At 44.7% G+C, this 17,600-nt stretch overlaps 1 protein-coding gene across 1 annotated transcript; it reads right to left on the bottom strand.

The window, feature by feature from the left end:
* Positions 1–1,138: 1,138 nt before the first annotated feature.
* hebp2 (heme binding protein 2) lies at positions 1,139–17,097 on the bottom strand. Its single transcript, XM_014205669.2, has 5 exons — positions 16,907–17,097; positions 16,597–16,726; positions 16,263–16,398; positions 1,669–1,849; positions 1,139–1,477 (listed from the first exon to the last, which is right to left on the bottom strand). The coding sequence occupies exons 2-5, from the start codon at positions 16,672–16,674 to the stop codon at positions 1,291–1,293; spliced, it is 582 nt and encodes a 193-aa protein (XP_014061144.1). The 5' UTR covers positions 16,675–16,726; positions 16,907–17,097; the 3' UTR covers positions 1,139–1,290.
* Positions 17,098–17,600: the final 503 nt, after the last annotated feature.

Raw genomic sequence — 17,600 nt, forward strand, 5'->3', positions numbered from 1 at the left:
CTGATGTTGGGAGATTAGGCCTCACAGTGGGTATTCCAGTTCATCCCAAAGGTGTTCGATGGGGTTGAGGTCAGGGCTTTGTGCAGGCCAGTCAAGTTCTTCCACACCGATCTCAACAAACCATCTGTATGGACCTCATTTTGTTGCTGAAACAGGAATGGGCCTTCCCAAAACTGTTGCCACAAAGTTGGAAGCACAGAATTGTCTAGAATGTCATTGCTGTAGTGTTAAGATTTCCCTTCAATGGAACTAAGGGGTTTAGCCCAAACCATGAAAAACAGCCCCAGACCATTATTCCCCTCCACCAAACTTTACAGTTAGCACTATGCATTCAGGCAGGTAGCGTTCTCCTGGCATCCGCCAAACCCAGATTATTCCGTTGGACCAGATGGTGAAGCATGATTCATTACTCCAGAGAACACGTTTCCACTGCTCCAGTCCAATGGCGGTGAGCTTTACACCACTCCAACCGACGCTTGCCATTGCGCATGGTGATCTTAGGCTTGTGTGCGGCTGCTCGGCCACGGAAACCCATTTCATGAAGCTCCCGACAAACAGTTCTTGTGCTGACGTTACTTCCAGAGGTAGTTTGTAAGTGAGTCTTGCAACCGAGGACAGATGATTTTTACGCGCTACGTGCTTCAGCACTCGGGGGTCCCGTTCTGTGAGCTTGTGTTGCCCACCACTTCGCAGCTGAGCCATGTTGCTCCTAGACGTTTCCACTTCACAATAACAGCACTTACAGTTGACTGGGGCAGCTCTAGCAGGGAAGACATTTGACTAACTGACTTGGAAAGGTGGCATCCTATGACGGTGTCATGTAGAAAGTCACTGAGCTCTTCAGTAAGGCCATTCTACTGCCAATGTTTGTCTATGTAGATTGCATGGCTGTGTGCTCGATTTTATACACCTGTCAGCAACGGGTGTAGCTGAAATAGCCGAATCCACTAATTTGAAGGGGTGTCCACATACTTTTGTATATATAGCACAGGAGGTTGCTGGCACCTTAATTGGGGAGGATGGGCTCGTGGTAATGGCTGGAGCGGAATCGGTGGAATAGTTGCAAATACGTCAAACACATCATGGTTTCCATGTGTTTGATGCCATTCCAGTTGCTCTGTTCAACCCATTATTATGAGCCATCCTCCTCTCAGCAGCCTCCACTGATATAAAGTGTATCTGGTCGGAACTCCCTCTATACTAGTCCATGCCTACACCAATCCAATACTTCTAAATAAATGTGTGTTCAAGTGCATACTTCGGGAGAAAGGCAGGGACCCCTTTGAACCGTTACGATGGCTCTGTCTTCTGGAGGATCCAGACTTCATTTCTGCGGTTGACTAGTTTGAAGGGGCTGTCATAGCCACAGACGTAGTAGGGCATGTCCTTGTAGCGGGCCCCGTCCCTCTGGAGGCTCTCTAGCAGATTCAGAAGCTCCTCACGACTCTTCTGCATGTTGGTGAAACCCCCATACGTCCTGCATGGAAAGACAGGGAGCATGACGAAGGATATATTTTATGAGGGAAGGAAAGAAAGGATACTGGTGCCGTGGTCTATGGTCTACTACTCACAGATGTGTTCATGAACACTAACTGCTGGCCCTGTACTGCCTCACATTTCAAACGTCAGCAGGTACTATTGTGAGTGAAACCTGTATTGGTCCATTACCTGACAAACACAGTGAACTCCTTTCTGTTCTCCAGGAAGACTTCTGGGTCGCTGGGCAGGGGCGGGTCAGCCTGGTGCTCCTCTGGGATGTAGAAGGACACTGTGAAGGTGGTCTCGCAGGCCGGGCCAGCCCCAGGGTCCACCAGACATGTCACTGGAGCTGTCATCTCCACTTTCTCCTCTGAGAGACACACACACAAGCCAATTATAGATGGCCAGATACTCAACACATAACCAGGACCAGGCACAGGCAGTTAGACTGCGGGTATGACAGACACACACACACAGTGACTCCCTAAGTTTAATACTGGCCATGTGTCCCTGACATACAGACATTATTAGATGGTAAGGATATCACATTTTCTAAACAGACACTAAAGCCACGACAGCCCACACAACACACCTGCCCTATGTACTTACTGCCCATATGTCACATGCTCTAAACATGATGCACAACACTCGTAAAAAATATATGTGCACCTGCTGTCACTTGACACACTTTGCCCTCTTTCGTTTGGCACTAGTTCCTACTTCACTGTAGGGTTGTTTTAATATTGTTTTTGTTTTTTTAAATGCCTACGTGATCTGTAAATACAGTACTTAAGCTCAGAGAGCTGCGGGTCACATACATTGAGTGTACAAAACATTAGGAACACCTGCTCTTTCCATGATTGACTGACTAGGTGAAAGCTATGATCTCTTATTGATCCACTTCAATCAGTGTCGATGAAGGGGAGGAGACAGGTTAAAGAATTATTTAAGCCTTGAACGGAGTATGGTTTGGACACACCTACTCATTAAAGGGTTTTTTATTTTCACTAGTTTCTACATTGTGGAACATAAGTGAAGACATCAAAACTATAAAATAACAAGAATCATGTGGTAACCAAAAAAAGTGTTAAAATCAAAATATATTTTAAAATGAGAGATTCTTCAAAGTAGCCACCCTTTGCCTTGATGACAGCTTTGCACATTCTTGGCATTCTCTCAACCATCTTCATGAGGTAGTCACCTGGAATGCATTTCAAGTAACAGGTGTGCCTTATTAAAAGTTTATTTGTGGAATTTCTTTCCATCTTAATGGGTTTGAGCCAATCAATTGTGTTGTGACAAAGTAGGAGTGGTATAGAGAAGATAAGGCAATTTGGTCAAATAAGTCCATATTATGGCAAGAACAGCTCAAATAAGCAAAGGGAAACGACAGTCCATCATTACTTTAAGACATGAAGGTCATTCAATCCGAAAAATGTCAAGAATTTTGAAAGTTTCTTCAAGTGCAGTCGCAAAAACCATCAAGGGCTATGATGAAACTGGCTCTCATGAGGACCACCACAGGAATGGAAGACCCAGAGTTACCTCTGCTGCAGAGGATAAGTTCATTAGAGTTGCCAGCCCAAATAAATGCTTCAGAGTTCAAGTAACAGACATCTCAACATCAACTGTTCGGAGGAGACTGCGTGAATCAGGCCTTCATGGTCAAATTGCTGCAAAGAAACCACTACTAAAAAGGACACTATTAAGGAAAAAAAAGACACTTGCTTGGGCCAAGAAACATGAGCAATGGACATTGGACCGGTGGAAATCTGTCCAAATGTGAGATTTCTGGTTCCAACCGCCGTGTCTGTGTGAGACGCAGAGCAGGTGAACGGATGATCTCCGCATGTGTGGTTCCCACCATGAAGCGAGGAGAAGGTGTGATGGTGCTTTGCTGGTGACACAATCTCTGATTTATTTAGAGTTCAAGGCACACTTAACCAGCATGGCTACCACAGCATTTTGCAGTGATACGCCATCCCATCTGGTTTGAGTTTACTGGGACTATCATTTGTTTTTCAACTGGGTAATGACCCAAAACACACCTCCAGGTTGTGTAAGGACTATTTGATCAAGGAGAGTGATGGAGTGCTGCATCAGATAACCTGGCCTTCACAATCACCGGACCTCAACCCAATTGAGATGGTTTGGAATGAGTTGGACTGCAGAGTGAAGGAAAAGCAGTCAACAAGTGCTCAGCATATGTGGGAACTCCTTCAAGACTGTTGGAAAAGCATTCCAGGTGAAGCTGGTTGAGAGAATGCCAAGAGTGCAAAGCTGTCATCAGGGCAAAAGGGTGGCTACTTTGAAGAATCTAAAATATTTGTTTAACACTTTTTTGGTTACTACATGATTACATGTGTTATTTCATAGTTTTGATGGCTTCACTATTATTCTACAATGTAGAAAATAGTAAACAAAGAAAAACCCTTGAATGAGTAGGTGTCCAAACATTTGACTGGTACTGTATATGTTTTGTATCACTAAACTAGTGGCCAAATAACTTCTTAAAATTAAGCACATTAATCTGATTTATAACAGGTGTAGAGCCCAACAGATCATTTTCACCATAATAATGCACCTTTATAATAAAGCATTACATGCATAATCGCATTTGTCGTCACTTATGAGAATGGTGCAAATGCAATCGGATATCAAATCACACACATCAAAGTAGCCTCTAGTACTTTTAAAACTCACCTCACTGTGATGATCAATTTGAATAAATAAGTTAAACAGCAGGTTGAAACAGTGTAAACCAAATGGACAGCGCTTTCTAAGGGGATGATTAATTAAAAACACCCATATATATATTAGAGCTGATGCATATGAGCCCAGGCCCAGGGGGGAAAAAAAATAATAATTAAAAAAAACAGTATTAATATTATGATTGTGCAATTACACAATACATAGTCTACTGCATATTACGCACTGCAGAAAAACAAAACTGATGTAAGATTTCTTTGATACATAATTGATTGTGGACTGTATTATTATGCACACTAGATGGACTGGTTACCTTACGCTACGCTCCAAACTACAGTTGAAGTCGGAGGTTTACATACACCTTAGCCAAATACATTTAAACCCAGTTTCTCACAATTCCTGACATTTAATCCTAGTAAAAATTCCCAGTCTTAGGTCAGTTAGGATCACCACATTATTTTAAGAATGTGAAATGTCAGAATAATAGTAGAGAGAATTATTTTCTTCAGCTTTTATTTCTTTCATCACATTCCCAGTGGGTCAGAAGTTTACATACACTCAATTAGTATTTGGTAATATTGCGTTTAAATTGTTTAACTTGGGCCAAAGGTTTCGGGTAGCCTTACACAAGCTTCCCACAATAAGTTGGGTGAATTTTGGCCCATTCCTCCTGACAGAGCTGGTGTAACTGAGTCAGGTTTGTAGGCCTCCTTGCTCGCACACACTTTTCCAGTTCTGCCTACAAATTTCCTATAGTATTGAGGTTATGGCTTTGTGATGGCCACTCCAATACCTTGACATCGTTGTCCTTAAGCCGTTTTGCCACAACTTTAGAAGTATGCTTGGGGTCATTGTTGTTTCAGTATGATATATTGGATAAAGTAATAAGACAGACACCAATGTCTAGTTCAATAGCCTTGTTCATGCATTGTACAAATCCCTACACGCAGAGTCCGGGGAACAGTCCGGCTAGTCGATTACCTATCAACTAGACTCCGTAACATCATCCTTTTCAATAGAAAGTGCAAACAAAACAGCATAACATTAAATTCTTAACAATCAAGTCATAACAATTGAAAAAGCATGACATTTACTTTTTACTACAGTTGTCATCTTTTTTTTATATTTTTTTAAATATAAAACAGAGGACAAGTTAACACAGTCTCTTGCTTACAGAGTAAGCCTGTCCGGTGGCTTGCACAGCCGACCCACCCGTGAGTAAGTATGGGCTCTGACAGGGGTAGGATTAGGGCCACGAGCTGGAGAGCTTGGAGGGGTAGAAGCCTCACCTTCAGTTGGCTCATGTCTCAATTCTGCGCCTCTTACCCTTAGGCCTGGACTGTGATCCAGCTCATCTAGGTGAGTGTATGGCGTGTTCTGGTTTGTCTGCTCTGCTACGCGCAGATCCACCCGATTGCAACGATAGAGGGAGCCACCAACATCCACCAGGTAAGAGCGTGGTGCAACTCTCTGTAGGCACGTGCCCAGCCTACAAAGTCCTGTGTGGTCTCCCGGCAGCGGTTTCATCCTTATCGTTTCACCCACCTCCAGCTCTGGTAGGTCTCGAGCAGTCCGGTCGTAGAAGCACTTAGCGAGCTGATTTCTGTGACGCAGTTTGTCCGTGACGCCAACCATGACGCAGGGCTCAAGTAGCTTGTTAGCTATGGGGATGGTAGTCTTCAGATGTCTGGACAGAAGGCGTTGTGCTGGGCTGCTGTCCATGTTTTCGGTGGGTGTGTTCCTCCACTGTAAGATCGCTTTTCCATGGGTCGTTGCTGTCGCGCAAGGCCCTGCTTAACAGGTTTTTTGCAATCTTGACAGCTGACTCTGCCTTGCCATTTGCTTTTTGGTGTCTTGGAGAGGAGGTCACGTGGTCAAACTCCCATTCTGAGGCGAAACGCTTGAACTGTGCAGTGAATTGTGGGCCATTGTCCGTGATTACCTTGTCAGGCTGACCTTGCCTGGCAAACTGCACCTTGCAGCGCATTATGACTGTCTCTGCAGACAAGTCAGGGAGCAGTTCAATTTCCCAAAAGTCAGAGTAGTGATCAACAATGAGAAGATATTCAGCCACAGACAAAAGGACTAAGTCCATGCTGACGATTTGCCAGGCCCTTGTGGGCAGTTCGTGTGACATCATGGTTTCCTTTTGCTGTTCATGAGCGTACTCGTTGCATGTGGTACAGTTGCTGACAAAGTCTTTAATTTCTGCTTGCATGTTTGGCCAGTATAATGTTTCACGAGCATGGCGGTAGCATGCGTCACCTCCAACGTGACTGGAGTGTATGTGGGTAAGCATCTCTGGACGTAGTGATTTGGGAATAATGACCTTCTGACCTCTGAACAAGACGCCATTTTGCACGCTGATCTAATCTCGAAAGGTCCAGTATTCTCTCACTGTGAAAGGTGTCTCCTCTTTCAGGTATGGCCAACCTGCGAGAGCCATGGACTTCAGTGATTGTAGGTGTTCGTCCTTGTCAGTGTGTTGCCTGATCTGGGCTAGGCGTTGATCTGTGACATTTAAGTAGTCTGCCTGATTGATCTGTTGAACATCTCGTTGTTCCTGCTGCTGATAGGCAGTGCCTCTGCCTGTACATTGTGCTGTTGCCCTGCTCAGTGTGTCGCTGATGTACATCTCTGGTCCTGGCTTGTAAATGACCTTCAGGCTGTAGTTTTGCAGAGTCAGAAGCATGCTTTGAAGCCTCTTGGGTGCGTTAAGGAGAGGTTTACTGAATATGGCAATGAGTGGTTTGTGGTCAGTTTCAGCGGTGACCAGCTCTCGACCATATAAGTAGTGATGGAATCGCTGGCAGGAGAAGACGATGCTGAGGCACTCTTTCTCAATTTGTGCATAGTTCTGTTCGGTGGGGGTGAGCGCTCTCGAGGCAAACGCAACGGGCTGGCCTTCCTGCATAAGGCAGCATCCAAGTCCCCTTTAGCTGGAGTCGCTCTGGATTGTGACAGGCTTCGTGACGTCGTAGTAGCGCAACACTGGCATGGATGAAGCCAGAGATTTCGTCTCCTGCACAGCGGCCTCGTGTTTGGGTAGCCAGTGCCATGGTGTCTTTGTCCAGCAACCGGCGCAGAGGCTCACAGACTGCTGATAGGTGCGGCATGAACTTTGCAAGATAGTTTGTAAAACCGATGCGACGCTGTACTCCTTTTGCATCAGACGGGTTTGGCATGAGGATCGCTCAGACCTTGTCTGGGTCCGGCTTCAGGCCTTTTGCTGAGAGAATGTGGCCATGGAAGTGGATGTCTTTCACCTTGAACTGCAGCTTCTTCAGGCCAAGACGAAGCTTAACTGATCGACAGCGCCAGGAGCTTCACATCGTGATCGCGTTCTGCTTCTTCGTCTGTGTCACCACAGCCTACGATCAGGACATCATCGGCGATGGGTTCAATGCCCTTGAGCCCAGCCAGTAACTCGTGCTGCTTGCGTTGGTATACCTCAGGTGCCACTGAAACATCAAACGGGAGCTTGAGCCAGCGTTTCCGACCCCAGGGGTCCAGAAGGTAGTCATGAAGCTGCGTCCAGCTTGCATTGAAGGAATGCATCTCGGGCATCCACCAAGGTTAAAATCCTGGCCTTGGGAAGCTTGTAGAGGACATCCTCTAGTGTCGGCATGATGTAGTGGGATCGTTTCAGTGCTTGGTTCAGATGCTTTGGGTCGATGCAGACCCTCAGCTTCTCTGTTTTTTTCACTATGACCATATTGCTGATCCAGTCGGTTCGGTCACAGATGTCACGTGGCCATCGGCCTCATACTTGTCCAGCTGGGCCTTCACAGCCACTTTCATTGCAATGGGCATATTGCGAGGAGCACACTGGACTGGAGTGATGCTCTCATCCACTTCAAAGTGTACCTCCCCAGGCACTGATTCAACGGGCATGTTGAATACATTGTCATATCTGCTGAGTAGTTGTTCTTTGGACAGGGGTCCATGCTGGACATGATCCACAATGTGCAGGTCATTTGGTACAGTGAACTGCGTCAGTCCCAGGCGTTCGCATGTAGCGCCTGAGAGGAGAGGATGTTGACTGGTTTTCACAATCTCCAACTCCAGCTTGTGTTTGCGTCCCCGAATAACACATTCGGTCTCAAAAGGTGCCCATAGAGCTCATTAGCTCTCCTGAGTACAGCTTTAGTCTAGTGTTGCTGGGCAATAGTTGTGTGTTAGGTGCCAGATTGATTTTGTCTTTGTAGCTCATTACGTTGCATGTAGCACAGGAATCAAGTTGACATTGTTGTTGCTTGTTGTGTAATCGTAGTGTCACAAACCATTTCTTCCCTCTTGAGTGTACAGCCCCAATGGATTCATGCATGTAAATGTCAATTTCACTGTTCAGCTCTGAACATTGAGTGACATCATCAACACAGTGAATCTTGCCCTCACTCACCCTTCTTTTGCGACACACTTTTGCAAAGTGATTATTAGTTCCACAAGCTCTGCATGGTTTTCCATAGGCAGGGCAGTGCTCTTTGCCGTGTGTGTGTGTATTCCCACAGTATTTACATGCTACGGGGCTCTCTGTGTTCACCGTTCGTGGTGAATTACTCTGCGTCGATTGGTTTTGTCTGAATGTCTGCCTAGGAACAGCGTGAACAGTATCAATGTCGGAGCGTGGGGTTTCGATTTCCATTGCTCTCATTCTCATGTCAGTGACTTCAGCAGTGCGGCACATTTCGATGGCAGTTACTAATGTTAAGCCTCTCTCTCTCTCTCTCTCTCTCTCTCTGTAGACGCCGGCGCGTATCCTCATTTGCAATTCCCAGTACTATTTTGTCCCGAATCAATTCATCTTTCAATCCCCCGTATTCACAAGTGGCGGATTTCTCTCTCAAAACGGGTTACAAAGTTCTGTACTGACTCACCCTCTTCCTGTTTGCAGCTTCCAAAAACGAACCGCTCGAAATGACGTTTCTGGCGGGTTTGAAGTAATTCTCCAATGCATCCAATATAGCCTTTGCATCACACTGTTGTCGCGCTGTGAGGGTGAGATTGCCGGTAGATATGCCTGCATTCGCTGCCCATTAAACTCCTCAGAGTTGCCGCTTGCACCTCGTTGGGTTTCTCATGTAGACCGGTCGCCAGCGCATAGTCCTCGAATTCATCCCTGAAATGGTCCCAATTAGTATTCCAGTCCCCAGTGAGAACCATGGGATTTGGTGGCGGAATGTTCGCTGCCATAGCGATGGAATAGGAGACCTCTTTGCCTTCAGTCATCGAGGTAGGTAGTGATGCTAGCTAACCAGCTAACAACAAGTTGATCAGTGTTGTGACTAGGAAACGGCGTGTGTTCGCATATGGAACGTAACTGCGCCTATACTGTACTTAGCTACAAAAATAACAAACGTGTGGTTTTCGAGCCACTTCTGATACCATGTTTCAGTATGATATATTGGATAAAGTAATAAAGATTGACACCAATGTCTAGTTCAATAGCCTTGTTCATGCATTGTACAAATCCCTACACGCGGAGTCCGGGGAACAGTCTGACTAGTCGATTACCTATCAACTAGACTCCGTAACAATTGTCCATTTGGAAGACCCATTTGGGACCAAGCTTTAACTTCCTGACGTCTTGAGATGTTGCTTCAATATATCCACATAATTTTCCATCCTCATGATGCCATCTATTTTGTGAAGTGAACCAGTCCTCCTGCAGCAAAGCACCCCCACAACATGATGCTGCCACCCCCGTGCTTCACGGTTGGGATGGTGTTCTTCGGCTGGCAAGCCTCCCCTTTTTCCTCCAAACATAACGAAGGTCATTATGGCCAAACAGTTCTATTTTTGTTTCATCAGACCAGAGGACATTTCTCCAAAAAGTACGATCTTTGTCCCCATGTGCAGTTGCAAACCGTAGTCTGGCCTTTTTATGGCGGTTTTGGAGCAGTGGCTTCTTCCTTGCTGAGTGGCCTTTCAGGTTATGTCGATATAGGACTCGTTTTACTGTGGCTATAGATACTTTTGTACCCGTTTCCTCCAACATCTTCACAAGGTCCTTTGCTGTTCTGGGATTGATTTGCACTTTTCGTACCAAAGTACGTTCATCTCTAGGAGGCAGAACGCGTGTCCTTCCTGAGCGGTATGACGGCTGCGTGGTCCCATGGTGTTTATACTTGCGTATTAATGTTTGTACAGATGGACGTGGTACCTTCAGGTGTTTGGAAATTGCTCCTAAGGATGAACCCGACTTGTGGAGGTCTACAATTTTCTCTCTGAGGTCTTGGCTGATTTCTTTTGATTTTCCCATTAGGTCAAGCAAAGAGCCACTGAGTTTGAAGGTAGGCCTTGAAATACATCCACAGTTACACATCCAATTGACTCAAATTATGTAAATTAGCCTATCAGAAGCTTCTAAAGCCATGACATCATTTTCTGATTAAAGGCACAGTCAACTTTGTGTGGAAACTTCTGACCCACTGGAATTGTGATAGATAATTCACTGTGTCTGTAAACAATTGTTGGAAAAATTACTTGTGTCATGCACATAGATGTCCTAACCGACTTGCCAAAACTATAGTTTGTTAACAAGAAATTTGTGGAGTGGTTGAAAAACGAGTTTTAATGACTCCAACCTAAGTGTATGTAAACTTCCGACTTCAACTGTATACATATCCATGAGTCTGGGAGAGAACGTATAGCCCTAGACCATGCTGTTGATTCATTGATCGTGTAGGGCGGCTTACAGTTAGTCTACAATTAGTGAATTTGTATTTGATTTTGAACAGCCTAGTAATAGGGACTGTTTATGTATTTTCATATTTAATTGGGTGACACATTACCTTTAGCTATACAGAATTCCCTATTCGAGTCCATACAGAAGACATTTTCCCCCTGCCCATTTGATAATGGGCCATTCTAAATCGAAACTAATATGACATATCAGTAAAGACAAGATTAAATTGAGAATAGTCTGATGGGTGAAAATCAGTTGATGAGAGAACAGCTGTGCAGCCTGAGGCAAGGAACAGAACAAGCTTTTTCTGCTTCTTTCTCAAATCATCAATAGCCTATACTCGCTCCATGCAGCCCATATTTGTTTTTTACATTTATTTAACTAGGCAAGTCAGTTAACTTCTTTGGGATAGGGGGCAGCATTTTCACGGCCGGATAAGAAACGTACCCGATTTAATCTGGTTACTACTCCTGCCCAGAAACTAGAATATGCATATAATTAGTAGATTTGGATAGAAAACACTCTAAAGTTTCTAAAACTGTTTGAATGGTGTCTGAGTATAACAGAACTCATATGGCAGGCCAAAACCTGAGAAGATTCCATACAGGAAGTGCCCTGTCTGACAATTTGTTGTCCTTCTGTTGCATCTCTATCGAAAATACAGCATCTGTGCTGTAACGTGACATTTTCTAAGGCTTCCATTGGCTCTCTAAAGCCGCCAGAAAGTGGAATGGGGTGTCTGCTGTCTCTGGGCAAAGAACAGCAGCAGAATTATTAAGTGGTCAGCCTGGGGACAGTGACACTGGAGATGCGCAGTCACGAGACTACTCAATTTTTTTCTTTCAGCCTTTGAATGAATACAACGTTGCCCGGTTGGAATATTATCACTATTTTACGAGAAAAATAGCATAAAAATGTATTTTAAACAGCGTTTGACATGCGTCTAAACACGGTAATGGAATATTTTGAAATTTCTTGTCACGAAATGCACTAGCGCGTCACCCTTCGGATAGTGACCTGAACGCACGAACAAAACGGAGCTATTTGAATATAACTATGGATTATTTGGAACCAAAACAACCTTTGTTGTTGAAGTAGAAGTCCTGGCAGTGCATTCTGACGAAGAACAGCAAAGGTAATCCAATTTTTCTAATAGTAATTCTGAGTTTAGGTTGTCCCAAACTTGGTGGGTGTCAAAATAGCTAGCCGTGATGGCCGAGCTATGTACTCAGAATATTGCAAAATGTGCTTTCGCCGAAAAGCTATTTTAAAATCTGACACCGCGATTGCATAAAGGAGTTCTGTATCTATAATTCTTAAAATAATTGTTATGTATTTTGTGAACGTTTATCATGAGTAATTTAGTAAATTCACCGGAAGTTTGCAGTGGGTATGCTAGTTCTGAACATCACATGCTAATGTAAAAAGCTGGTATTTGATATAAATATGACCTTGATTGAACAAAACATGCATGTATTGTATAACATAATGTCCTAGGAGTGTCATCTGATGAAGATCAAAGGTTAGTGCTGCATTTAGCTGTGGTTTGGGTTTATGTGACACATATATGCTTGCTTGGAAAATGGCTGTGTGATTATTTGTGTCTATGTACTCCTAACATAATCTAATGTTTTGCTTTCGCTGTAAAGCCTTTTTGAAATCGGACAATGTGGTTAGATTAACAAGAGTCTTCTCTTTAAAATGGTGTAAAATAGTTGATTGTTTGAGAAAATTGAATTGTGGTATTTTAGTTGGTTTTGTATTTCGCGCCGTGCGATGCCATTAGCTGTTGGCTAGGGGTTCCGCTAGTGGAACGTCTGTCCTCAACAGGTTAAGAACAAATTCTTATTTACAATGACGGCCTACACCGTCCAAATCCGGACGACGCTGGGCCAATTGTGTGCCGCCCTATGGGACTCCCAATCACGGCCGGTTGTGATACAGCCTGGATTCGAACCAGGCTGTATCTAACACTGAGATGCAGTGTCTTAGACCGCTGCACCACTCGGGAGCCCATATATGATTAGATTTCTAAGACATTCTAAGGTTTGTTTCATTCACAACTAAAGTTGCCAAATAACTCTAAATCTAGCATATAGGACCTGTTTCAAGTGATCACTTTTACACTTAATATAGCCATGTCATATGCGCACTCGCTCAGTAATGGGGGAAAAAATAAATATCCTTTCATTTTTTTTATAGCTAAGATCAATTATAATCTTCTTACTATAAACTCATAAAATAAATGCACAGGATTTATAAGCATATCTTGTCAGCTAAATTAACCAGCCTACAGCCGTTGGCATGGAGCATAGCCAGATACAGTAGGCCAACTGATATTCTGAAATATATTTTCTTCATATCATAATATTCCTTTAGACCTGACTACAATAAATAATGGATTTATTGTGATGGTGTATGTTAAATTCAGATGATAGATAGATAGATAGATAGATAGATAGATAGATAGATAGATAGATAGATAGATAGATAGATAAGCATTATCTATCTATCTATCTGAGCAGCTTACCGATCGCTGCAGCTGTACACAGCCCATCTGTAAATAGCCCATCCAACTACCTACCTCATCCCCATATTGTTTTTGTTTACTTTTTTTTGCTCTTTTGCACACCAGTATTTCTACTGGCACATCATCATCTGCACATCTATCACTCCAGTGTTAATTTGCTTAATTGTATTTACTTCGCTACTAGGGCCTATTTATCGCCTTACCTCCTTACGCCATTTGCACACACTGTACATAGATTTTTCTATTGTGTTATTGACTGTATGTTTGTTTATCCCATGTGTAACTGCGTTGTTTTTTTTAATGTAGATGTTCCAAAGGTACACATCAGCAGCTTGTATGTGTGGAGGCCTGGAGATGCTAAACGGATCAGTGGCTTGTATGTGTGGAAGCCTGGAGATGCTAAACGGATCAGTGGCTTGTATGTGTGGAGGCCCGGAGATGCTAAACGGATCAGTGGCTTGTATGTGTGGAGGCCCGGAGATGCTAAACGGATCAGTGGCTTGTATGTGTGGAGGCCCGGAGATGCTAAACGGATCAGTGGCTTGTATGTGTGGAGGCCCGGAGATGCTAAACGGATCAGTGGCTTGTATGTGTGGAGGCCCGGAGATGCTAAACGGATCAGTGGCTTGTATGTGTGGAGGCCCGGAGATGCTAAACGGATCAGTGGCTTGTATGTGTGGAGGCCCGGAGATGCTAAACGGATCAGTGGCTTGTATGTGTGGAGGCCCGGAGATGCTAAACGGATCAGTGGCTTGTATGTGTGGAGGCCCGGAGATGCTAAACGGATCAGTGGCTTGTATGTGTGGAGGCCCGGAGATGCTAAACGGATCAGTGGCTTGTATGTGTGGAGGCCCGGAGATGCTAAACGGATCAGTGGCTTGTATGTGTGGAGGCCCGGAGATGCTAAACGGATCAGTGGCTTGTATGTGTGGAGGCCCGGAGATGCTAAACGGATCAGTGGCTTGTATGTGTGGAGGCCCGGAGATGCTAAACGGATCAGTGGCTTGTATGTGTGGAGGCCCGGAGATGCTAAACGGATCAGTGGCTTGTATGTGTGGAGGCCCGGAGATGCTAAACGGATCAGTGGCTTGTATGTGTGGAGGCCCGGAGATGCTAAACGGATCAGTGGCTTGTATGTGTGGAGGCCCGGAGATGCTAAACGGATCAGTGGCTTGTATGTGTGGAGGCCCGGAGATGCTAAACGGATCAGTGGCTTGTATGTGTGGAGGCCCGGAGATGCTAAACGGATCAGTGGCTTGTATGTGTGGAGGCCCGGAGATGCTAAACGGATCAGTGGCTTGTATGTGTGGAGGCCCGGAGATGCTAAACGGATCAGTGGCTTGTATGTGTGGAGGCCCGGAGATGCTAAACGGATCAGTGGCTTGTATGTGTGGAGGCCCGGAGATGCTAAACGGATCAGTGGCTTGTATGTGTGGAGGCCCGGAGATGCTAAACGGATCAGTGGCTTGTATGTGTGGAGGCCCGGAGATGCTAAACGGATCAGTGGCTTGTATGTGTGGAGGCCCGGAGATGCTAAACGGATCAGTGGCTTGTATGTGTGGAGGCCCGGAGATGCTAAACGGATCAGTGGCTTGTATGTGTGGAGGCCCGGAGATGCTAAACGGATCAGTGGCTTGTATGTGTGGAGGCCCGGAGATGCTAAACGGATCAGTGGCTTGTATGTGTGGAGGCCCGGAGATGCTAAACGGATCAGTGGCTTGTATGTGTGGAGGCCCGGAGATGCTAAACGGATCAGTGGCTTGTATGTGTGGAGGCCCGGAGATGCTAAACGGATCAGTGGCTTGTATGTGTGGAGGCCCGGAGATGCTAAACGGATCAGTGGCTTGTATGTGTGGAGGCCCGGAGATGCTAAACGGATCAGTGGCTTGTATGTGTGGAGGCCCGGAGATGCTAAACGGATCAGTGGCTTGTATGTGTGGAGGCCCGGAGATGCTAAACGGATCAGTGGCTTGTATGTGTGGAGGCCCGGAGATGCTAAACGGATCAGTGGCTTGTATGTGTGGAAGCCCGGAGATGCTAAACGGATCAGCGGCTTGTATGTGTGGAGGCCCGGAGATGCTAAACGGATCAGCGGCTTGCATGTGTGGAAGCCTGGAGATGCTAAACGGATCAGCGGCTTGTATGTGTGGAAGCCTGGAGATGCTAAACGGATCAGTGGCTTGTATGTGTGGAAGCCTGGAGATGCTAAACGGATCAGTGGCTTGTATGTGTGGAAGCCTGGAGATGCTAAACGGATCTGTGGCTTGTATGTGTGGAAGCCTGGAGAAGCTAAAGGTGTTCATGTTAATTAACGCTCAATTACCATGAGACCAGCAGTCTTTTGCATGACAATAACTGGCTGACAAAATGTAATTACTGCCACAGCCCTAGCCAGGCTCACCGGTTTGTGTCAAGAACTGCAATGCTGCAGAGTTTTTCACGCTCAACCGTTTCCAGTCCATATCAATAATGGTCCATCGCCCAAAGGACATCCAGCCAACTTGACACAATTGTGTGAAGCATTGGAATCAATATGGGCCAGTATCCCTGTGGAATGCTTGACACCTTATAGAGTCCATGCCCTGACAAATTGAGGCTGTTCTGAGGGCAAAAGGGGTGCAACTCAATATTAGGAAGGTGTTCCTAATGTTTTGTGCACTCAGTGTAAATTTATCCAAAGGGACTTGGTCATGCTTGCATACATATTACATATGGGTGGTCCTGGAAATCAAATTCACTATCCTCGCATTGCAAGCGCCATGCTTTACCAACTGAGCAATAGTTGAAGTGCCTGTAAGCATGTTTGTTTCTAAGAAGTTAGTAGCCTAACACCTAATGACTGGAAGTGTGACTCACTGTTGTGGTTGTTGCCCTGGATGTAGTTGAACAGGCGTTGGAACCCAGTGCTTATCGCAGCCTGCTGCTCCATACCAGTCAGAGTAGTGCTTACCCAGTTGGTTGTCTGATAGGTGCGGACCTCATAGTCAGGAGCCTGAACACACAATTGGAGGATACAAATTACTAGGTGTGATTGAGCTTACACACACCAATAAAACGGACACAATTGGAGGATAAAAAGTACTAGGTGTGGTTGAGCGTTCACACACACAGAGTTGTTGTAAAATTGCACTTGTTCAATCAGAAAAGGTGTATCCATATCTAAGCTGACTGGGTACTAAGAACCACCAACCTTATTCTCCTCGTTAGGTGTAAACTTTGGATTCTGCAAATTAGTCGAAAAAAGAGCTTGCCCAATTGTTTTCAGCATTGTGGGAGGTTTCTGATCAGTCCTAAAGTCCTTCAATACTTGATATTCACAGCAAAAAAAAAAAGGTAAAACTATGATAAAAGACAACTTCGCTGATCATACCACAAAACAACTGTAACTTAAATTCAATAATTCACAACCCGTTCCTAGATAGTCAATGTTCACAACAACAACTTGCCTCTCCCCACAACCATGTAGCTAGCGAGATAGAGTCTAAAACGACAGTCCTTACCTTCTTCGAAACCACTGGTGTGTCAACGTCCTAGCTATGTATTTATCGTTTAACCTGGATAGAAATTACAAAGTGGTTAAAAGTTAGGTGTTTCATAACAGGGAGGGCGAGGTCATTGGGTTAGGTGTTTCATAACAAGAAGGGCGAGGTCATTGGGGGAGTGGTGGGTTTGTTGTTACAAAATCTCTTCGGTCACATGATATTTACGTAGAAACGACAGAAAAACGTGAATCCTGATTGGCTGCCCAGAGTTTTTGTAAGCGATAAAATACAGTAAAGGACAAAACATGTTTATTCAAAGTTTGAACGTAACAAAAATACATGTAACAAATATTGAGGCTTCCAAACACTAAAATAAGTGCATGGTTTATAAGAAATGCATTAAAAGCAAGCCCACACAATTATAACACATTTATATAAGAAATATATACAGAACAAAAATGTAAATGTAAATGCAACATTTTCAAAAATGTTACTGAGTTACAGTTCATATAAGGAAATCAATCAATTGAAATAAATTCATTAGGCCCAAATCTATGGATTTCACATGACTGGGCAGGGGCACAGCCATGGGTGGGCATAGGAGCCAGGCCCAGCCTATCAGAATTACTTTTCCCCACAAAAGGGGTTTATTACAGACATAAAAAGTCCTCAGTTTCATCAGCTGTCCGGGTGGCTGGTCTCAGAAGATCCC

Source organism: Salmo salar, chromosome ssa06 (genome assembly GCF_905237065.1).
Source record: "Salmo salar chromosome ssa06, Ssal_v3.1, whole genome shotgun sequence".
Taxonomy (NCBI): Eukaryota; Metazoa; Chordata; class Actinopteri; order Salmoniformes; family Salmonidae; genus Salmo; species Salmo salar.